The sequence below is a fragment of the Engraulis encrasicolus genome, chromosome 14, assembly GCF_034702125.1.
Source record: "Engraulis encrasicolus isolate BLACKSEA-1 chromosome 14, IST_EnEncr_1.0, whole genome shotgun sequence".
NCBI lineage: Eukaryota > Metazoa > Chordata > Actinopteri > Clupeiformes > Engraulidae > Engraulis > Engraulis encrasicolus.
In genome coordinates this window covers 7,402,080-7,426,834 of record NC_085870.1, presented here as the reverse complement: position 1 = coordinate 7,426,834, position 24,755 = coordinate 7,402,080, and the positions used below count along the sequence as shown (strand labels likewise).

The 24,755-nt window shown below is 45.6% G+C and overlaps 1 protein-coding gene across 2 annotated transcripts in view; it reads left to right on the top strand.

Annotated features, from left to right (window-relative positions):
* Positions 1 to 24,755, top strand: part of arhgef10la (Rho guanine nucleotide exchange factor (GEF) 10-like a) — a 277,194-nt gene that overhangs the window by 2,350 nt on the left and 250,089 nt on the right. For both annotated transcript variants that reach the window (XM_063214836.1, XM_063214835.1), the window contains exon 3: positions 13,987 to 14,252. In XM_063214836.1, the coding sequence (XP_063070906.1) occupies positions 13,987 to 14,252 (266 nt within the window). The remainder of the gene's footprint in view (positions 1 to 13,986; positions 14,253 to 24,755) is intronic.

Here is a 24,755-nt window from a genome sequence, read left to right as displayed (position 1 = left end):
GTAGAATATAAACGTAGGAGCAGGTTCGCACACTAAACAAGACACAAAGGTCAAGCACAAGGAGTTTTTTTTATTAGAGCAGGGTAGAGCAGACGTTTCAGGCTGTTGCCATCATCAGTGCTCTCAGAGCACTGAGAGCACTGATGATGGCAACAGCCTGAAACGTCTGCTCCACCCTGCTCTAATAAAAAAACTCCTTGTGCTTGACCTTTGTGTCTTGTTTAGTGTGCGAACCTGCTCCTACGTTTATATTTTGAAATTGCATCTAAGAAACATTCATTTTCTTGGGGGAGGACCCCCAAACCCCCCTTCCGATGTGATATGTCCTCCCTTTACCAGTCATGTAGATGGTCACCCTAGGGAGGAGGGATAGTGAGACTGTGTCATCTGGGACCCAGGTATGGGGTGCTGAAGGGAGTCATATTGCCCCACCTACTGTACATGTAGGCCTACTGAATGACAGGGTTGGGAGGTCCAATGGAGCTGATTGTGAATGGGGCTCTGCAGAGCCATGGAAGTAAGAGTTTGATATTAGGGGTCGACCGATACAGGTTTTTTAATGGCCGATGCGATACCGATTTTTTTTTTCCATCACCCTTGGCCGATACCCGATTTCCGATACCCGATATTTGGGGCCGATATGGGTTAGAAAAAAGGTTAAAAAATGACAAATATTCCAGGTCTCAAGTTAAAAATAAACATTCCTTTGACATTATCAAATTGAGGTAGAACTTGTAACATGTAAACACACACTCTAACAATCAAGTAATGTCTAACAATCAAGTAATAAAAAAATAAAGTGTCTTGATGCTTTTAAAAAAAAACAGAATGACATAAAATAACAAATATTGCGTATCGGCCAAAACCACGCATATCGGCCGATATTGATGCACTTAAAAAAAAGCAAATATCGGCCCGATATCGAACCGATATATATATCGGTCTATCCTTACTTGATATAGCCTTTGACATAGTTTCACTAGTTCCTGGAAGTCGGCATAGAACAAAGAAAGTGCGGTAAAGGTAAATGCAATCCATTTTTAGTTAGTCTTTAGTTAATCTTGCTTGTTATGCAGTGGTTCTGGGTTAATCTCCAGCGAATAGAAAGCTGTTGCCTAGAACTATTTGAATCTATGTGAAACGTCACCAACCATCTTCCTGTAACCCGCTTGTCACAACTCTGAATTTCATGACTCTGGTAGTACTTCAAGCCCCCCTGCAAGCTACCAAGAATGGGCCCCCAAACGAAAAAAGAGGGCCTAATATCATGTGGAGGGGCCCCGTTTCCCATGTGCCCCCCCCTCCCCGCCTCATATGGGCCCCCTTGCCCCCCATGCCCTGCGAGAGTATACTTTAGGCCCCTGCGCCCGGGGCACCTGGGAGTTGTAGTGTGGCATGGTGGAGCAGTGACCTAGTTGGGATGGGAAACATGTGGCCCGAGGAGAGGCGGCTCTACCTCCTGTCTTCCTGTGCTCCTTCCTGCACTGCAGCAGATAAGCCTCCCTCTCTCCTCTCCTCTCCTCTCCTCTCCTCCCTCTCTCCTCTCCTCTCCTCTCCTCTCCTCTCCTCTCCTCTCCTCTCCTCTCCTCTCCTCTCCTCCCTCTCTCCTCTCCTCCCTCTCTCCTCTCCCCTCTCTCCTCTCCTCTCTCTCCTCTCTCCCCTCTCCTCTCCTCTCCTTCATCTCTCCTCTCCTCTCCTGTCCTCTCCTCTCCTCTCCACTCCTCTCCTCTCCTCCATCTCTCTTCTCCTCTCCTCTCCTCTCCTCTCCACTCCTCTCCTCTCCTCTCCTCTGCTCCCCTCTCCCCTCTCTCCTCTCCTCTCCTCTCCTCTCCTCTCCTCTGCTCCCCTGTCCTCCCTCTCTCCTCTCTTCCCTCTCTCCTCTCCTTTCATCTCCTCTCCTCTCCTTTCTCCTCTCTTCCCTCTCTCCTCTCCTCTCCTCTCCTCTGCTCTCCTCTCCTTTCCTTTCCTTTCCTTTCCTTTCCTCTCCTCTCCTCCCTCTGTCCTCTCCTCTCCTCTGCTCCCCTGTCCTCCCTCTCCCCTCCCTCTCCTCTCTCCTCCCTCTCTCCTCCCTCTCCTCTCTTCTCTTCTCCTCTCCTCTCCTGTCCTCTCTCTCTCTCTCTCTCTCTCTCTCTCTCTCTCTCTCTCTCTCTCTCTCTCTCTCTCTCATATATGCGTAGCCTACATGAACACTCCGTCTCTACCTATACCTCCCCCTCTTTTTCTCTTCTCTTTTTCTTTTTCTCCTATCACTGCGGTTCTCTCTCATGCTCATGCGTCACCCCCTTCTTAACACTTCCTCCTACTGTACTTCTTCTCTCTCTCTCACACACGCACGCAGGCACGCACGCACGCACGCACGCACGCACGCACGCAGGCACGCAGGCACGCACGCAGGCACGCACGCAGGCACGCACGCAGGCACGCACGCACGCACGCAGGCACGCACGCAGGCACGCACGCAGGCACGCACACACGCTCTGTGACAAACACATGCACAAGGGACACACACACTGTTGCTCCCCTCTCTCAACATCTCTCCTCCACTTAGGCTCCTTTTCTGCTGAGTATATGTTTCCAGCGGGGGGCTGCCGATGCGGCACGGTACAGGGGGTGACGGTGCAGAGAAGAGAGCAGCCTTCAATAGGCTTTTCCACTAATTACATGTGTGTGTGTCAGCAGACTCAGGGATATTTTAGAACCACTTCGGAAGCCCAGGTTCCTTCCCTCTCAGTGGAGAGAACAAAGCATCCTGCCGTATTTTTTTATTTTTTTGGTCACTCAGGTAGGCCTACACAATGTTTCCCGCAGATTTTTCATTAGTCAAGATGTTGAGGAGTCGGCCGTATCAGAGACACATGACGGTTATCATTGAAAATACTATGAATGTCAGTGGTAGTTCCAGTAACTTTATTGATCCTGGAGGAAATGTTGTTTGGCTTGATATGAAATATATGAGAACCCCTAAAAGTGTATTTTTTGGTGAAGCGACTTCAGAAATTACTTCCGCAACACAAAATCTTCCTGTTTTCAGTAGAACTATGCACGCTTAGCCTGATTATCATCGACTTTCAAATCTCTTCGAGACTTGGTCTGACCAAGAGCATAACAATTAGGTTATGGTGGAGTGTCTATGTTCTCACGCCCCATTCGTCCCACAGCCCATTGGTCCCACAACCCATTGGTCCCACAGTCTTTGTGATGTGACACCCATGGCTGTGGGACCAATGGGCTGTGGGACCATTGGGCCTAATTTTGAAAAAACCTAAAAGTCTAGCAATGTGGGACCAGTGGGCTGTGGGACCAATGGGCCGTTGGAACATAGAGCTGATCCCGTAGGGGGGGGGGTGTGGTGCAGATGGCACTGAAACATCAATGTTATAATTATCCTGTCTCTTATTTTGAAGTGCTCACCCCTGGCAGACAGGTGTTGAGTGTGTTGTTTGCACTTGCAGAGGTGGCAGTAGTGCCATATCATCACTCTTGGATGAACACAGTAGCCAGCAGGTGTCTCAGTTTTGGTCACTTGGCCACATGCAGGGAAGTGTTTTTCAATCTCCTCAGTCTTTTCCAGGACCGAGGTTCTGTCAACTTATTTGACCAACAAGCTCTTGCTAGTTTTAGGCACTGAAAGTTCAGATGCTACAGATCACATCTATATATTTTTTTAAATACCGGTATTGGCCTAGATGACGTTACTGTCTTATTGTAGTGAAATACAAACATATGTTTAACATTGCACATTCAGCCTGTTAGTTTGTCTTGAAAACGCTGACCACATTTGTAGAAATCCCCTCATGAACGCCACATGAGGTATTTAGCAGACCCACCAGCAGTCAGTACAGTTTGAGAACGGACGATGTAGGGGGTAGTGGATGGCACGGAAACACCAGTGTTATTATCCTGCCTGTTGTTTTTAAGTACTCACCTCTGGCAGACGGGTGTTGAGTGTGTTGTTGGCGCATGCAAAAGGCGGCATTGGAGCCAGCTCATCACTCTGGCATGGCCCCAGTCGCCAGGTGTCACATGGGGTTGGTGTGGCTATTACAGTTTTTCTCGATTGCCTACACACAATTTTCGGAATCGGTCTTCGAATTCTCAAAACTCTACACACAAATCTCCAAACCTCACACACAACGGGCCAAACTCTTCACTACCTCTGAAAAATGCACTTCTTGTCTCAAAACAATGTACTCTCTTCTAAAAACCTCATTTTGTCGTCAAATGACACACACAGACAGTCACTACAATACACATTTGCAGACCCATTAAAACACTGTTGGGCACAGGGTAAAACTAATTTCTCCCAGTAACTTGGGCTTTTTTTGTTCTGGATTGCATGGATACTGTGACATAAGTTGGAAAAACTTCATTCCCCCAACACACAAACAGAAACAGAAAGATGTTTTATGTCTTTTTCACAAAAACAACACAAAGATAAACCCCACTGCCTATTTAGCAGTACAAAAAAAACATTACATTACTGTATAGCCTATTGCTATGAAAAAAAACTCTATACTCAACTTGAAACACAGTAGAAACTTATTTTCTTCAGTGTTCTACTTACTAAAGAGGGTATTTTTCTGTAGTAAAATACTGAAATATTGTTTTTAGACTCGGAGTACACAGACGTGTATATATTTTACATATTTTTAAAAGTATTTACTAAAAACTGCACTAATGTATTCTAAAATATTGGGTAACCACATGAAAGTTATGTCTTGTATAACATATTTATAAGTTCAAAAACTAAACAAATGGGTTTTCTCTTTACATCCACTAATTTTTCATCAATATGACATGCAATGTGTGTCCTTATGGGGTGATGATTTCAGATTGTAAACCGGTATGAAGAGAGTTTGCCCATGTGATGAGGAAGTGAGTATTGCAGTTGATTGTAGTGTTGTGAATGACAGTGTGTTCCATGAGAAACCCAGTGTTTTTCTTTATGAAAATTGAGTGTAATCCAGAGAATTGTGTGTAATGGTGTGAAAAGAGTGTGTTTTAAAACTGGAATTTGAGTGTTACAGTTTTTTCTGATTGCTAAAGCTCAATTTTCGCAACTTTGGCTGCTTTTGCAAAACTCTACACACAACTACAAGAACTTCACATCTATCTAGCAAAGCACTGTAGATGTGTTGCAAAATCAAACTAAGGTTGAAAAACGCTATACACTTTTTGAAAATGTGCATTTTTGTGTCAAATCATTCACACAAACTATCTTATAATAAACACACACACACACTGCAACTACACACATGCAGTATAAATGATACACACATCTAGCTTGTGTTGTTCTTTGCACAATGCAAATCAATTGTAGATCACACTTTTTTCATGAATATTTGTGATATAGGCACAGGGGAGGACACTTCAATCATGGATGTTTATTTACGTTCCCCAGAGCAAACTAAAAATGTGTTTTTGACATGTAATTCAAATATACAAGAAAACACAATGTAAGTCTAACAAAGGAAATTACTGAACATCCATATGCCTTGCTGGATCCGGCAATAAAATTTCCTTGACATCACATGCTATGTCTTCAAGTGCAAGACAGCGGAGAACATATCACCTTATCCAGTCCTCACATGCCGTCTGGTCAATATCAGTATGGACTCCTACAGTATATTCAAAACTAATTGTTGATTATCTGCACATATCAACATAGTTGTTTTATATGTTCTGGACCTTGTAGACCTGCTTCATGTGAATTTTGTTTCTTTCAACTAGCCGTGATATTGCAGAGATGCTCACATTATTTATATTTGCAAAGGTTCTGCCATGTTCTATTAGGCCTAGGGAATTTCCTGCAGCTTTATTGTTAGCCATCACCATATTCAGAATGTGGGTCTCCTGCTCAGGTGTGAACACACAGTTGTTCTCGGCCACCTGCTCTCAGAATTCTAGTAATTCTGTAAAGTAGCAATCCCTTGACTTGTACATTACTGTATTACACACATTACAGTCAGTATATACTATATTGTCTTTCATATACACTCTGTACATATTTGCTACACTGCACTGCTGAGTATGAAATGACTCTACATACCGGTTCTCAGCGTGAAATGTTCTGCTTATGCTCTCTACAGTGTAGCGGCTCAGATTGGGTTGAACCTTTTCACCTGCTTTCCTGTAGCTCATGCCATGGTTGATGACATGGTCAAACGAATGTGTCATCTGTTGATTACGTGTAGCCTATATGCCTTTGTCTCCTTCCTCCCTTTCCTCACCCTCCTCTGATCCTCAATCTTCTGGTGTTTCTTTCTCCTTCCATTATTTTCTACACAGAAAGCTTACCTGTGTCTTATTTATACAGTATGCCGGTTGCAAAGTGAAGAGATTATCTAAAGGTGTTTCCCCCTGTCACATGTTGTGTAATAATTAGTATTGTAGTGTACAAAATATCAACGAGTGTGTATATTTTTTCTAGGAGTGTGTTCATATTTTGCAAATTGTGTGCAAAGCAGTGAGTGTGTTTTATAACATTACAAACTGAGTGCTAATCAGTTTTTGTGCTATCAGTTTGGCTGATTTGGTTATAAGTTTGTGCATCAGTGTGAGGAGTTCAGCAAAAGCAGCCAAAGGTTCCAAAAAATGTGCTTTAGCGAAAAAAAAAAACTGTAAGTAGGAATTGTGTTTAGTGTTCAGTGACATTGGTTAGGGGAGTTGGGAAATGGGTGAGATGTTCCGAGAATTGTGTGTGAAGTACCAGAACTTGTGTGTAGGCAATCGAGAAAAACTGTAATAACTCGCCCTGCCCTGCCCTGCCCTGCCGCCCATGGTCTGCTGGTGGTCAGGTGACAGCCAGGTCACATCCTGTCACCGGAGTGCTTTGTCTCTGTCGGTGAATGTCTGGTTGATATGCTGCTGGTTGTGTGTGTGTGTGGGTGTGTGTGTGTGTGGGTGTGTGTGATATTTTGGGCTGTAGTATGCTTTGGGCAGCTTTGTCGAAATTGTGCTTAAAATGCTGCTGTTTTAAAAGCCAAACAATTGTTCAGCAGTTAAATTTGTTCAAGAGTTTAATTTGGTACAGGCAATGTCAGCTGCACAATCAAGCCTAAAGTTCACAGTATAGTAACCTTTACAAATACATGTCAGAGAAACATCTGCATCAAGTCACAGCCCTGTTTGAATAAAATATGTAGAACAAGCCACTCAATCAATCAATCAATCAATCAATCAATCAATCAATCAATCAATCAATCAATCAATCAATCAATCAATCAATCAATCAATCAATCAATCAATCAATCAGACAAATTGTGTTTCCATAGCACAATATCCCAACTACATTATTGACTCACAAGGCTTTCATTCACACATTCACACACCAGCTTTGAAGGCTGTCATGCAGTCTTTAATAAAAAGAAAAAAGAAAAAGAAACAAAATCCCCCTCTGTCCATTTGATACAGCACTGCGAGGGTTAAAGGACCAGTTCAGTCAATTTCAATATGCTGTTGTATTGCTCACGCTACACTTGACTTGTCAGTACCCGGTGATGCCACATTTTTCGGCTCAGCCCTTTCCGAGATATGAGCTATTCTAATGGGGGCAGCGTTTGTTTACATTTTTAAAAAATTTAACATAGGCCTACTCCAAATATTTTCCCAAAAGGTACCGCTGTTTGCTAGTTGTCTGCTGATGTTGTATAACCTTTTGGATGTTTTTGGGAATAAAGAAAAATTATTTTTTAAAAATGTAAACAAAGCGCTGCCCCCATTACAATGACCAGAATCTCGGAAAAGGCTGAAGAAGAAGAAAAAAAATCTCAGGTACTGACAAGTCCAGGGTAGTGTGAGCATTACAACTGCATGTTGAAATTGACTGAACTGGCCCTTTAACCAGAAGTGCTGACTACCCTTTAAGCCACACCCACTCCAGACACTGGCACAGCCCACCCCCTGGCACTGCACTGGCCGGCAAACCGTTCCAACAGGAAGCGCGAGCAGCAGAGAGGCCGGTGGTTGCCACTGGAGACTAAAGGAGGAGGAAGGAGGAGGAGAGGAAGGAGAGGGGGATGTAAACAGAGCGAGAGAGACAGAAGCGTAATGGAGGAGAAGGAGTGGGGGGGGAGATCTGAGAGACAGGTGCAGCAGACAGCGACGAAAGGCGTAGTGCAGTCGCAAGGTGTGTGCCTGCATGAGTGTGTGTGTATGTGGGTGTGAGTGAGTGTTAGTGTGTGTGGGCAAACGATACAGAGAAAGGAGAGGAGAAGAGGACAGGGAGGGGAGAGGAGAGGAGAGGAGAAGGACAAATGCTAACGGATCTGGGAATGAGACTTTCCCACAGTGGCTCAGCATAATGTTGCACAGACACCATCGCCACCACCGCCACTCCGGTGGGAGACGCAGGTAAACAAAAAGCATCCCTGCTCTCATCGGCTGTTCATCCCGGGGGTGCATGGCATGTTTGACTCGGTGTGTATGTGTGTGTGTGTGCGTGTGTGTGTGTGTGTCTGGGTGTGTGTGTGTGTGTGCATGCGTGCGTGTGTGTTGAGGGGAAGGAGACTGTATTGATTTAAGGTGTGTGTGTGTGTGTTTGGGGGTGGAACACACACACACACACACACACACACACACACACACACACACACACACACACACACACACACACACACACACACACACACACACACACACACACACACACACACACACACACACACACACACACTGTAGTGTATTGTATACAGACACGCACACACACGCACACACACACACACACACACTAGTCTGTTAGCTCACTGTGTTACGCAGCAGTCATGTGTGCACTGCTTCCGGCACTCACTCAGTCTTATTTGCATTCCGGCTGATCACCACCTGCTCTGCCTCTCACCCCCCACCCCCCCCCGGGCTACTACAGGCTCCAGGGACTCCAACAGGCACACCATAGGGTTTAACGCCAAAAAGTTCCACAGGACACCATATTGCGATACAGTCTTATCTAAGAAACAGGCTGTTTTTTTTACTGTACTTCCTAGTTTCCTCTCCTAAAATGTGGAAGAGGCACTGGCGAGCTTAAATGCAAAAAAGTTCTACACGACGACACCATATTGCGATACAGTCTCACTCTCATCCGAGACACACTTCCTAGTTTTCTCTCCTAAAATGTGGAGAGACGCTGAAATGTTTGTAGCTTTGTATTATGCACCGTTTTGCTAGTGGAACACTTTGCTATCTTTACTACTATAGTACTAGACGACTACAACGTTACACAGGGACTTTAGTACTACTGTGTGTGTGTGTGTGTGTGTGTGTGTGTGTGTGTGTTTGTGTGTGTGTGTGTATGGTTTGGTGTCTTTCGACTATGACTTTTAAATTTATGTGTGTGTGTGCGTGTGTGTATTCGCTCGTGTGTGCATGTGTGTGTGTATGCCCACATGTATGTGTGTCTCTATGTGTGTGTGTGTGTGTGTGTGTGTGTGTGTGTGTGTGTGTGTGTGTGTGTGTGTGTGTGTGTGTGTGTGTGTGTGTGTGTGTGTGTGTGTTAGTGTTAGTGTTAGTGTTAGTGTTAGTGCTGGGGTGATTGGCTACACTCCATTCGTGTCATTGCCCTCTCAGTCTTGCCAAATCTGTTGGCTATCTCTTTTGTTTTGCATGTGATGGGAAATGCTCTCCGCATGGGAAATGCTCTCCCGTGATAATTACTGAGAGATACCGTTAGTTAGCTGTTATCGGCTATCAGTCTGGTATCCGCAGTGAGGATTGTAACCCTCTGTCTGGACATAGCTCAACACAGAGATCATATCACGCAGAAGCATTTCCCACCACCAATGCAAACTCACAATGTTGTGACATGAATGGTTATCCAGATCATGTATGTCTAAAAGTTGAGAGTTTAAAGGCAATTCAAATGAGTTTGAAAAGATACAATGTTTGGAAGTCAGAGGCGTGCTCAGTCCCTTTAGGAAGATTAAAAAAGTATTCTTGTGGGTGCTCTTTGGTTCAAAGTTCAATGTCAAAAAGGTGAGGCTTCACTGTGTCAATATCACTATGCCCTAAAGAAGGCTCAACTGCCGCTACGCGTGGGCAAGTTTAAAAGTCCTTAATGGACATGTCATAATAATAAAGACATTTTTATCTATACTTTTTGGAGTGCCTTGGTGAAGAAAAGTTTTTTCTCTTTTCAAGCAACTTTTTTGAGTTTGAAAAGATGTTGTATTTGCTCTGCTCAGAGCAAGGATGGGAAAAGCCAACAGACGATGTGCATGGAATGATGGTTTTCTGGTCTGGCTGTTGCACCCAGCGTAGCCTCTTACTGCAGATGGGGTCGCCGGCGGGCCTATTCACTATTGGCTGAAAATACTCAACTACATCATAAGAACATTACTATGACAGTACAGAGAGCCTAAAGTAACAGATTCATACATAGCTATTACAATTTTCGTGACAGTGAGGTTATAACATAGGCTCTGCGCTAAGGGGTTATAGAGTCTATAAGTCTATAAAAGTTTGAGAACCACTGTTACAGACAAAGCTTGCTCTGACAACAAGACCATTGGAAGTATGCCTCTGTCTCAGAGCCTCGACCAATCAGACCATACTGTACTTACTCCGATGTCAAATGTATAGCATTCGCTGTTCGATTTTCTTAGAAGTGGTTGGTAAATTTACAATTTATTCATGGAGTTTAACATCGCCCCCATTCATGGAGTTTAACAACTCATAGTTTGTAGGGGGACAAAGCTCAATGAGGTCTGAGAACCAACCAACCACAGACTGCAACCAACCACAGACTGTGACCACGCCCCAGGTAGAAAATGGGTGTCCAAGGTGTATGTAGTAATTGATTCCTTGAAAATCCACATCTTGCGTGCATCGGAGCCTTGACCACTGCATTTCCTTGGCACAGTTTGACTGCAACAAAGTTTTTTTTTTTAATGAAGGCCAAAGTCAGCGTCCGCTTTAATAGTGTATTATTCCTTGATGCTATCTGAAATCTTTTGGAAACTTGACCTTATTATTCTGAAATATAGTCTGACTAAAACAATTTTGTTTTTGTTGACTAAAAGAATTTGGTTTTATTCAAAGAGCTCAAAAATGTGAACCATAATGCACTAGTTTGCTCCTTAACACACAAATGCCTCTTTTCCACTGCCGGTTTTCTGATTGGCCTACAGCTCGACACAGCGCGACTCGGCCTCCACTTTTTGCTTTTCGTTTGGGCACAATCGATCAGACTTGTTGTAGCCCAAAGGTTGCCGGTTTGACTCCCGACCAGCCAATTTCGTGGGGGGAGTAATTAACCAGTGTTCTCCCCCATCCTCCTCCATGACTGAGGTACCCTGAGCATGGTACCGTCCCGGCATGAGGCATGAACGCAATTTCGTTGTATGCAGTGTGCAGTGTGGACTTGTGTGCTGTGGAGTGCTGCGTCACAATGACAATGGGAGTTTCCCAGTTGGGCTTTCACTTCACTTTCACAGTAATTATCCGTCCAGACAGGAGGTGGGAGGACGGCTGCAGACCATGACAAACAGCCGAGTCAGTAATGTCACTCTCATCCCTTCCCTGCTACGTAGTGGCGGTGGCTGTACATAAATTATTTATGATATATTATATATGGAGTGCAATTATATATTTATATAAAGCCTCCGCACACTCAAGCGCTCAACCTTTTTACATTCACATTCACACACACTCACCATTCACATTCACACACGGTGGACGTACCTGCTCCACACCCTGCCACAGCCATAGGACCAACTTGGATTCAGTATCACAACGAAACGATCATGGAGAGTCAGCCGCGCGGTGCTCGAACTTTTTGCCTGCCCGAACGAACTAAGCTAGCTACCACCGCCCCCACACCGGCTGTACATTAGTGGTGTGCATTGGCACTGCCCTCACGATTCGTTTCGATTACGATTCGGGAGGTTACAAATTGATTCGAATTGATTCAGTCCGATTCTACGATGCATTGCAATGCATTACATTTCTACTGAAAGCAAGGCGAATTTTTCAGTTAGGAGGCAATACAAGTAGTCAGATATGGAACAACATTTTATTATTGGCTGTTGTGTATCTCAGTCCTACAGTTTTCAATGCTTTGAAGTACATTCATTTAATTTAAAGTCAGTTTGCTCCAGAAATGCCCAAGGAAGGAATTGAAACTTGAAAAATGGTACCGCATCGATTATGGCATTTGTTGAATCGGTTATTGAATTGTCTTGCCCCGCATTGCGATGCATTGCCGAATCGATTATTGTTGACACTACTACTGTACATGAGTGGACACAGGAGGAGTGGTGGTCGTAACCCAGTCAGGAGATTGCCTGATGAAGGTCTAGTACCGAAATGTCGTTATTAAAGAAAGAACAGCGAAATGGTCAGTGTGCGGGAGTTTCTGTGGGGCACTGTGGGAGATTTTTAGTTGTTTATTTCCAGAATTCATGCTGCCCATTCACTAATGTTACCTTTTTCATGAATATTTACCACCACCATGAAATTCTAAGTATTCATTATGACTGGAAAAAATGCATTTTTCATACATGAAAAGGGGGATCTTCTCCATGGTCCGCCATTTTGAATTTCCAGAAATAGCCATTTTTAGCTGCAAAAATGACTGTACTTGGGCCATACTAGAAAATCTTAGTTTATTACTTAGTAAACTATCATAAAAAGGTCAAATTTGGCAATAGGCGACACAGTTTCAATGAGCAGCATAGTTGCAGTACCTTTTTTGACCATTTCATGCACAGTGTCCCTTTAAAGAAAGAACAGCGAAATGGTCAGTGTGCAGGAGTTTCTTTAAGTTGTTGCTGAGTGACCCATGGGCCATCTCAGCAACAGCTGAGGTGTGCGAAAAAAGTCGAAGTTTAATGTAGCAACCCAGTCAGCAGCACGAAGGCCTGATGTGGCCACGCAGCTTACTTTCAGAAGGGTGCGTAGGGGAGTGGTCACAGTCTGTGGTTGGTTGCAGTCTGTGGTTGGTTGGTTCTCGGACCTTATTGAGCTTTTTCCCCCTACAAACTATGAGTCAAGGGAAAGGGAGTTTTTTTCACCCCTGATGCCACCAGGGGCCGCATCTGAGTACCCAAATTCAGTGTGAACATCTATGACTTATACTGGTCCCAGCCACTATGAACCTTACGCCTCTAAGAAGCCTGGTCCTAACTTACGTTGACCTTATGACTCTACAATCTCTATCTATCTCTTCTTCCTCTGCCTTCCTGCTAATTATTGTTGTTGTTATTACCCCTGGTATACTCATGAGATCTCAGAGCTCATGAAACCCACACAAAAAGGGCAGAGGAGAACATTTGGGTGAAAAAAAAGAGCACAAAAAATAACAGACATATTTCTGTGCTAATTTGCACCATCAGGGAGTAACTGCATTCTGGAGATTGAGAGTTGAGAGGGGAAGTCACGAGGGAGAGAGAGAAAGAGGGAGAGGGAGAGAGAGAGAGAGGGAGAGAGAGAGAAAGAGGGAGAGAGAGAAAGAGGGAGAGAGAGAAAGATGGAGAGTGGGAGGAGGGCTTGATAGTGGAAGTCAGCAAAAACTTCTCCTCCTCCTTTCCCGCTCTCTGACTCCTGTGTGTGTGTGTGTGTGTGTGTACCGTGTGTGTGTGTGTGTGTGTGTGTGTGTGTGTGTGTGTGTGTGTGTGTGTGTGTGTGTGTGTGTGTGTGTGTGTGTACTGTATTTTTGAACCGTGTGTGTGTATGTGTGTGTACACTGTATTTGTGTGTGTACTCTGTGTGTGTGTACTGTATTTGTGTGTGTGTGTGTGTGAACTGTGTGTGTGTGTGTGTGTGTTTGTGTGTGTGTGTGTGTGTGTGTGTGTGTGTGTGTGTGTGTGTGTGTGTGTGTGTGTGTGTGTGTGTGTGTGTGTGTGTGTGTGTGTACGTGTGTGTACACCGTGTGTACCGTGTGTGTGTGTACCGTGTGTGTGTGTTTATGTGTGTCACAAGGGTCTTGGTAATGGCCTGAGAAACTCCCCCAGGAACTGTAATAACACGGCGTCTATTTTTGGGGAATGTTTCCAGCGCTCCGTCCCACACAGGCCCCAGTGCTGCGGGGCTCTCGGCAGGAGACGAACTCAGCACTGCTGCTCATGCTGCTGCTGGAACTGGAGCTACTACAGCTACAGCTGACTCCCCCACTGCTGCTGTGGCTGCTGCTGCTGCTGGTCTTGGAGAGGCTGGATCCTCACAGACGCTGCCCAGAGAGGGAGATCTCAGTCGGGATACCACCGCCACCACTACAGCTGCACAGGCTGGGTCAACGCCGGATCAGGAGGCACCTCCTGGAGGTATGCGCTTATGGCTTAACTACTTTCACTACTTTGCTTTACTACTACTGCATGTTTGCGTGTTACATGTGTGTGCTATACTGGTGTGTGTGTGTGTGTGTGTGTGTGTGTGTGTGTGTGTGTGTGTGTGTGTGTGTGTGTGTGTGTGTGTGTGTGTGTGTGTGTGTGTGTGTGTGTGTGTGTGTGTGTGTGTGTGTGTGTGTGTGTGTGTGTGTGTTTCAAAGTAAGCCACAGGCTTCTGTGTAATAAAAGTAAGCTACTTTATCGACAAAGCTGTGAAAGTCACCTGAAGTTAGTGAGTTCTGAGGAGATTATCATGTGTTTTTTGTATTTGAGACACAGAGAGTAACAAATTGCTTGCTGTGTGCAATATAGTCTAATGTGCTTAGACTGTTGAATCTAAGATTTCACAGTTGACTTATTTCTGCAGATTGTAAGCCAAAGAGTTTTAAACCAGCCATAGGAATCTTCTTTCCAAGGCTGCAGATTTATAATGCGCACCATTCTACCAGTGGAAAGCTGTAATATTTATCGAACAGACTTAACTTGGAGATAGTACTACTACGACTATATTACACAGAGACTTAAGTAATACATTATGACGTGGTCATTGCCATTCTGGTAACCGCAAATCTATAAGAAGAGGCATACCTTAACAGTTGAAACAGTATTTCTATAGGGTGATGCGTAAGGCAATCCTTTGCCCAAGATCCCTTTCACTTACACTAACTGTCAGAGGATGCTTATTTTTTTTTATTTGGTCACAATATGTCATTCGGTATGTACTGTAAAAAAACTTCAGACTGACCATGTCTGCCATAGTCCAACAGAGAAGAGATGGCCAACGTAAAGCTAAAAGTAAATGTCAGCCTGAGCGAACCTGATGACGCACAGAGGCAAAACGCGTTGTTCACTCTGAATAAACGAGCATAAAGTCAAACAAGTGTGCGGTAAACTTTTTCCTTTTGAATTATTGCAGATTTCTGCTTTTACCAGCACCTAGAAGCTGTGCATGGATCTTTGAACGTTTGCTAAAAGTAAATGTATTGGTGTAGTGTATACCAGTTATGTGGTTATACCAATTATTACTTTGTATCTAATGAGGTGGCCAGACATTGTTGTTACTGAAAAAAAAACTTCTTGGTAACACTTTATTTTAGGCATACATCTATTAGCACTAATACTGACAATATTAATGCCTGTGTAAGTGACTTGTAAGGCATGTACTAAGCAAAATAAGGCAGTTGTTAAGCATGTATTCACAAATGTCTTGTTCATGCCCAATTAGGGATGTATTACTAATATAACCTTAGTAAGGACCAGTAAGCCTATATTTCTATTTATTAGTAAGTAGTAAGTGGCAGAATACAATGTGTATAAGCTCCCGACACACTGTGTGAACAAACCCTGAACAGTGTGAAAACAGATGCGGAATAAGGGTCCCTATTCTAAAGTGATGCATTGGTCAGCCCAGATGGCTCAGGGCCTCCGCACTACCAAAGTCCCCCTCGTTACCTAGGGCCCCCACACCACCAAGGCCTGCTCTACCTAGCCCCCCCGATCTACATAGTGTAAGGGTTTATTAAATAATTAATACTTATTCAGCTGAGTCATGTGGTTTTCTCTTATTCATAACAATGTAAGGAAGGTAACAGGAGCCTTTATATAGCAAGGATTGAACGTACACTTGTCAATGGCGGTGCGTTGGTGAGATGTAATTTTTTTCATGTATCACTGAGTTTTAATTGTGAAAACCCCCAAAATAAATGCAGAACATTAGAATAATAGTTTGAAGCAAAACTAATCTATTCTTTTGTGATAATTAAGTTAATGTTTGAGAACATTAGCTTCAAGAAGTGCAGTGCATGATGGGTACGCAATCTAGGCCAACAGACAACCTACCCAGCTCTGAGCCTACGTCCTTAGCTCCTCCCCTCACTCGTGAAATTTAGATGCTATCCAAACAATTTTCCATGTACGTAACAACAGAAATATTATCATTGTTGCATTGGCCATGCATTGCATTTCTGACTAAGGGCGTACCCATCATGCACTGCACTTCTTGGAGTTAAGTTTCTCAAACATTAACTGATTTCACAAAGGAATAGCTTAGTTTCGCTTCCAAACTATTACTCATCGTTATATTCTGCATTTATTGTAGGGTTTTTACAATTAAAACTAATTGGTGTATGAAAAAAATGACATCTCACTAGCCACTGTCATTGAGAAGTTTACGTCCAATCCTTGCTATATAATGCTTCCAATTACTATCATTAATGTTGTGTAGAATAAGTGAGATCTACATATTGAATGAGACTAATGCAAATTCAGAAAAGTTCTTACACTTTGCTAACCGGGGGGCTAGAGTCAGGGCCCTAGGTAGTGTGGGGGCCCTAGGTAGTGTGGGGACCCTAAGCCATCTGGGCTGAGCAATGCATCACTTTTGAATAGGGACCCTTATTCCACATCTCTTTTCACACTGTTCAGGGTTTGTTCACACAGTGTACCAGGAGCTTATACACATTGTATTCTGGCCCTTACTGCTTATTCATAAATAGAAATCTAGGTCTACTAGGTCCTTACTAAGGTTATATTGGTAATAAATCCCTTATTGTGCATGAACAAGACATTTGCGAATAAATGTCTAACAACTGTCTGATTTTGCTTAGTATACATGCCTTACAAGTTACTTACTAAGGCATTAATATTATATGTATTAGTGCTAATAGATATATCCCTAAAATAAAGTGTTACCAAAAACTTAAATCCTAAAGAGAGCGCGGAATTGGGTTCATCGCTTTATAGCATTGGTGAGGAACCCTTTTCATTTGAGGGGCCACTTCAAATTGTATAAATAAAGTCCTCCAAGGGCTGTACTATGAACACAAACCAGGATTTCCCCCTGGTCTTTAGGCCTGTATTGCATGTGTAATTAATTTTTAAGATTTCTTTACAAAACACGTTATATTTCATCATGTGAAACTGCATAACATGACAATTGTAGTGGGGGCTGGATAAGACAGCCTCAAGGGCCGAGACACAGGTTCCCCACCCCTGCTCTATGGTAACTGCAGACCAGATACTCAGTGAAGTTGCTTGTGTTGGAAGGACACAATGGCAGGTTTTGTTTTGTTTTACTTCTACTTTTACTTTGGCCACCTCTACAACAGACTAATAGTTATTTCCTCTAATGGTGAATACCGCCTAATGTGCTTGTAATTAGGTCCAGCAGAATAAAAACATGCTGTATTATTGTGTTATTGAGTGAAATGATTGAGGGCGAAGGAGCCCCATGAGAGATCTGTAATAAGATAGCATAGGGGTGATTTATAATGGCTGGGTGAGGAATGTTTCTCTTTGTGTCTCGCCATGTACAGTCGGTCCCCCTACAATGCACACCCTTTACCGAGGTAATGCCACGTCATCCACCTCGGTACGTACCGGGCCTAGCTGCAGTGTACCCAAACAACCGCCGGGTGGCACTTGGGAGCGCTCGCTATACGCTTTACCACGCTGTAGCGCATGTTCAGGTCTCTCTCTCTCTCTCTCTCTCTCACACACACACACACTTTCTCTTGCATACACACAATACACATTCAAGCGCAAATGGGTAGGCAACATTTATTACATGGAATATTTTAGACGATGTTGACGGCATATTAATATACCGTAAAGTTCCATATAATAGCCGAGTTCCAATTAGCGGCCGGGTTCCTTTTAAGGGCCGGGTGCACGAGGATATTTGACAGATAATGGCCGGTTCCAAATAAAAGCCCTGTCTAAATAATCATTAAATGAACCAAGGAAGAAGGCTTGACCAACGGCGCTGCATGTTTCCCCCCTTATATTGTTTTGTTTAGTTTTTAGGATGCGCCGCGTCTTTGGCCATCAACCGCTGCGTCAGTGAAGGAAATGTCGGAAATTTTGCAATGTAAAACTCGGGGAAGCAGCGGTGTTTCAGGGTAGCATGTGGTTTAACGCTGTAATACGGGTTAATGTGGGTAAAATCCACATTTAAAACGAGTAGCCAAGGCATGTGATGAGAGAAAATGACATTTGAGACAAGCATCCAACGAAATGAAATGTAATGTCAACATGCAGCCTCTCTGCACTCGGATTCTCCTCCCTTCGCACTAAACTGGCAAACATGTTCTCTCACAATGTTTTTAATGTTTTGTGCACTACATATGGACACATGGGACATTGTTGACATGTTGAAGTTAACTTTCTTCAATGTGCATGGCGGAGCACGCACTCGCACACACCCTGCACGCACTGCACTGATCAACACACTTTAATCAGTCAATCTGCGAGGCGGAAGCGCACACCGTTTCAACTTTGACTTTGGGGAAGAGATTGTTTAGTGGGATGTTAATTTAAATGCTTTTCATTTTCATTTGCTAGCTTTACATTTTTTGTGTATGGTAGCCTATTAATATGTGGCATCTGTGTGCAGATGGAAACCGTTTTGTGTTAGGCTGTAGCCTACCTTAATTCGGCCGAGGCTACTTTTAGTTAACCGCAGCGTAAAGGTCTTTGCATGGACAAATGAAATGATGATTGAATAATAGCTGGCCAGTATTGCAGGGAGTATTAAACCCAGTGTACGTTGGGGTTTGGGAGAGCAAGGAAGAGAGCGGCATCTGTGATTAACCGCTTCGAAATGTGTGCGTAAAACCTGCTGTTAACCAGTGTTGCCGCATTAAAAAAAAGCTTTGTTTGATTTCGTGTTTGTATTGTAATAAACCTTGAGTGTGAGTCGGAGCACAGAGTACTAGGCAGACAACAATTTGTAGAGGAAAACAGGAGATTTTATTTATTATAACAATTCATTTAAAAGGGCCTGTGACGAAGCGGGGTCAGAGCCCGCGGGCAAATCAACACATGCAACAGCGGCTGTACACACCACTACAAAGTCCCACACGGCCAAACCATGGCAGGCTAGTCTATTAAATACACACCTCCACGCAGTACACAATTTGACGGGCAACACACATTGAACCCCAATACATTAACCCCAAGGCACGACACACTTGGATTCACACCACACAGCTACGGTACTAAATTTGAATGCTGGCACACATCAAACTTCAGTAGGTTTCCCATAAAGGCACTGCACACGAGACATGCAAAATCCCCACTACAGTACTGGAGCTAAACATGCGTTCCCATCAAACCCCATACATTTCCCACAAGGGTATTGCACACCACAAACCATGCAAAATACACACAATAGGGCTATAACATGGCATTGGTTTCCCCGCGACTTTCCCCGCCCGCACACATGGCCATAATTAAAACACACGCTCACACACGCACGCACACACACGATATTGGTTTAAAACTTAGCTGTCCCGTGGAGCAACAAGACCCTCTCCCGGGGTCTGGGTATGACGCTGAGAAGCGAGAGGCTCTGGTGGTGAATGGGAGGCCAGAATACCCCTGGCTGGGAAGTCGCACCGTTGAGTCCACACTCCTACAATTCCCGGCCCTACTCACCTCGCACCCCTGTAACTATCTTCACCTTCGGCAGCCCTAACCGGCTACGAACGGCACCCGCCCCCCAACCGCGAGTGTAGCTCGGCGTGAGGCACACGCTAGCTTCCACTCCTAGCAGCCCGGCCCTCTCTCACGCTGCCCGCTGTCTATCTTCGCCGCCGGTAGCCCTAAGCGACTACGAACGGCAACCACCCCCCAACCGCGAGTGCGACTCGACGTGGAAAGCGTTCGGCTCCTTCCCAGCACAACTACCGTGTGCTTCCCACTTCTATTTCTCTCCTTTCCACTCCCAAACGCCACCATCACCTCTAATGATCCACAGCGCGTCCCCAATTAGCCCACAGGTGCACGACATTAAGTCACCCACTGCTATCCCTGCTCCCTCCCCGCTCCACAACCAATCACCCCACCCATAAGCACAACATAAACAATCATTACACTCCCCCCACCCATCAGGTAGACTCGCCCCGAGTCGAAATCACATTTCATAGTCCATAGACCATACAGGAGGCCTTCTCAGTCGCCCTGGGCATGAGTCCTGGGGTAGCGATGCCCCTTGTTGCGCCTCCCCGGCTCTGGCTGAGTGGCTCATTGTCTCTGCCTGCATAGGTCTAGCGCGTAATGGCTCCTGACCCCCTCGGTGCGCAGGCCAGCTTGGCCTGCGGGATTTCGGTGCGGCACCACAGTGTCCTGGCACACCGTTTTCTCCCGCCAAATGTGTAACTGGGGGCACCCCAGCCCCAGCTCCCAACACCTCAGGGGTCTGTTGCCGGGTCACCTCAGACCAAATGCCCGTGGCCCCTGGCATGGCTGCAGGGGTCTGCGGAGGATCCTGCCTGGGCCGAACACCCCCTGGCGTGGCTGCAGAGGTCTGCAGCTGGTCCACACTGGGCCGCACACCCCCTGGCGTGGCGGCAGGAGTCGGCAGCTGGGTCCCCTCAGGTCTGGCACCCTCTGGCCTGGCTACAGAGGTCTGCGGCTGGGCCCCCTCAGGCCGGATATCCTCTGGCGTGACTGCCGAGGTCTGCAGCTGGGTCCCCTCAGGCCGGATACCCTCTGGCGTGGCTGCAGAGGCATGTGACTGAGTCCCCTCAGGCCTCCTACCCTCTGGCGTGGCTGCAGAGGCATGTGGCTGGGTCCCCTCTGGCCTGCTACCCGTGGCCCCTCGGGTGTCTGCATCACTGTGGTTAGAAGCTTCTGGGGCAGAAGAAAGACATGGTTTGAGTCTATTGAAATGAACAACCATTTCTGCCCCCCCTTCCACGGGCATCACCCGATACAACACTTCCGTTATCCTCTCCAGGACCTTAAATGGCCCCACAAATCTTCGTTGCAATTTTGGGCAAAGTCCCCTTTTCTTAGCTTTACCCCGAACCCATACCAATTCCCCAGCTGAATAGTACTGGAAGTGGGCTCTGAAATCATAAGCCTCCTTCTGTCTCCCAGAGGCTCTGGACTGATGACCTTTTACCGCCTCTACCACCGTAGACAATGTCTCCAGTAATCTGGCCACATATTCAGAAGCAGAGGAAAATTGTTCCCCATCCCCCAGATTAAGCATTACATCCACAGGCAGGACAATCTCCTGCCCGAAGACGACTTTGTACGGTGTGAAACCAGTACTGGAGTGAACGCTGCTCCTGTATGCCATCATCACATAAGGTAACAGTAGGTCCCAATTGGTTTGGTTATCATCTACAAAAAGGGACAGCATAGATGCCAGTGTTCTGTTAAACCTTTCGATCATTCCATCTGATTGAGGGTGATACGCTGATGTTCGGGTTTTATGAATATTGAGCAGCTCGCATACCTCCTTAAATAGCCTTGATTCAAAATTACGACCCTGGTCCGTATGTATTACCCTTGGTGTTCCAAACCGGCACACCCACTGTTCCACCAACAATTTGGCCACCGTTTCAGCTTCCTGGTTAGGCAAGGGAAAGGCCTCAGTCCATTTTGAAAAGTAATCACCTATAACTACAATGTATTTGCTGTTCCTGGAGGTTTCAGGGAGAGGCCCCAAAATATCTAATGCCACCCTTTCATATGGCCTTGAGGCTACCACAGATTGGAGGGGTGCCCGCCATTGTTTCCCAGCAGCTTTGCGGGATCCACAATCCACACACTCACGACACCATTGCTTCACATCCCCAAACCAACCCAACCAATAGAAGCGATCTTTTACTTTGGCCTGCAACTTCTCTATACCCAAATGACCACCCGTAGCATCATTGTGTAGCTGCTTTAAGATTTTTGACACCATTGCCGTGGGGACCACCACCTGTACCTGGTTTGCAGCATCAGAGTTGGGTGGAGGGACTCTCACCAACCGGGAGCCCTGCATTCTCAATTGAGACCACACCAGTGCATACTTTTGCAGTTCATCTGGAGGCTGCAAACCACCATCCCCCCCAGTCTTGAGAGAAATGATCGCTTGGAGCTCACCATCTGCTCGCTGAGCCAGAGTCAATTCATCCCCCTCCCCTCCCAACATTACCTTGGCGGGCACACTTTGTACAGCAGCTATGACTGACACTCCCTGGGTCAAGGAGGACGGTTCAGGGTCCTGGGGTGGGGACAAGTATGCAGGCAGTCTCGAAAGGGGGTCCGCGTTACTGTGATTTCGTCCTGGGCGATGCACAATTTTATATTGAAAGCTAGCCAACTGCTCCACCCATCTGGCTAACTGCCCCTCCAGCCCTTGAAAATTATGCAACCACCTCAGGGAGGCATGATCTGTACGCAGGATAAACTCCTTACCCAACAAATAATGCTTAAAATGTTTTATAAAAGTAACCATCGCCAACAGCTCCTTTTTAGTGGTGGCATACTTTCTTTCTGGTTTAGACAATGCTCTGCTAGCATAGGCTATCACATGTTCACTTTCACCCCCCTCCTGTGACAACACCGCCCCAATTCCTGCATCACTTGCGTCAGTGTCCAAGATGAATGTTTTGGAGGGGTCAGGGTACCCCAGGATAGGGGCTGACATTAAGCTCCGTTTCAAGTGCTCAAAGGCTGACTGACATGCCTCTGTCCATTTGAACCGCCTGCCTTTTTCTGTGAGCTGGTGAAGGGGGCGAGCAATTTCAGCAAACCCCCGCACGAATCTTCGATAATAGGATGCCAAACCCACAAAACTCCTGACCTCGGTCTGCGTTTTTGGCACTGGCCACTGGCGTACAGCCTCCACCTTAGCAGGATCAGCTTTAACCCCTTCTGAGGAAATGATGTGGCCCAAATACTGCACCTCTGTGGCAAACAAATTACACTTTGCAGGTTTGACTTTGAGATTGGCTTGGCGTAATTTTGTCAAAACTTCATCAAGACGGCCTAAATGTTCCTGAAACGTGCGCCCAAATGTAATAATATCGTCCAAATAAACGAGGCAAGTGGTCCACTGAAGATCTGCTAGCACCAGATCCATCAGTCGCTGAAACGTACTAGGGCTGTTACAAAGACCAAAACTGAGGACATTAAATTCAAACAGCCCCTGACGAGTGATAAAAGCAGTTTTATGTTTATCCCTAGGGTCCAGCTCTACTTGCCAGTAGCCACTGGCTAAATCAAGAGTAGAGAACCAACAGGCTTTATTTAAACTGTCAAGGGCGTCGTCAATCCGGGGCAACGGATACGCATCTTTTCTGGTGACATCATTTAATTTGCGATAATCAACACAAAATCTGAGGCCCCCATCACGTTTGCGCACCAAAACTACAGGCGCAGCCCAAGGACTATAGGAAGGCTGGATGATGTCATTTTCTAGCATGAGTTTTAAATGGTCAGACACTTCCTGTTGTAAATGAAGTGGGACACGGCGGGGTGGCAATTTTATAGGCATTGCATCTCCTGTGTCAATCTGGTGTAAGGTTAAGTGGGTCCTCCCCAGATCGCCCTCCCCTTCACTGAACACGGACACATTTTTCTGCAACAAAGCACGAATGGATGAGAGTTCGGATTGAGAAAAATTCTTATCCCCCAACCCAAACTGTGCCATAAGCGAATCGACAGTCCATTGTTGGCTTGAGCCATCCTCCTCATCTAATGGCTCCGCCCCACACCCCACCTCAATATCCGTATGTAAAGTGCCCAACCTCATGCCCTCCTGCAAGGTGAGCGTATCCTCGGTCACATTAATTACTCGAATGGGTAGTGTTCCCCTATTCACTCTACAAACGACCCGAGCAATCATTACATCACACTGATTGGATAAGGTGTCTACAGGTTCCAACATACCCTCACGACCAGGCCCCAGCAGGTTATCCACTCTGCCTGAAATGATCACCTCACTACGGGGGGGAATTACAGTGTCTTCCGGGACAGTCACAGGGCGGGGCTTATCCATTTCTGCTGGAACAATTAGGGGAAACATTTTGCCCATTATGCGACATTCATTCTTTCCAAAATCTACCATGACTCCATGTTTATTTAAAAAATCGAATCCTAAAAGAATATCTTGTGAGGGCACGTCAGCTACTAGAAATTCTGTGATCAACGCCAATGAGTCAAACTGGCAGATAGTTTGCCACTTTCCCAAAATTCCCATAAGCCCACCATTAGCAGCTGAAACCTCCCCATGATGCCCAGTCAGCTCAGATCCCCCCTTAGTGATGTCAAGCCATATTTGTTTTGGTATAACTGACAGAGTAGCTCCACTATCGATCAAAAGAAGAGACTCGGACCCACCTATTTTGGCATCAATGTATCCCGAGCCACCCTGGTAACTTGAAGAGGCCGCATACGCACCGACTCTCATGGGGGCAGGCAGTGGGCCTATGGTACCTGCCCCCTGTAGTTTCCCTGCAAGTATGGACAGTCACGTTTAATATGCCGGGTACACCCACATTCCCAACAACCATTCCCAGCCTCTCTGGCTTTATTTGCAGGCCCTGGCACAGGAGCACCACTTCGAGGGTTCTGCCCAGGCACCCTAAAAAGCTGGCCAGCTGATGTAGTATTCCGCATAGACTGTTGCATGTTACCCACTGTGGTGCTAAGGGACTT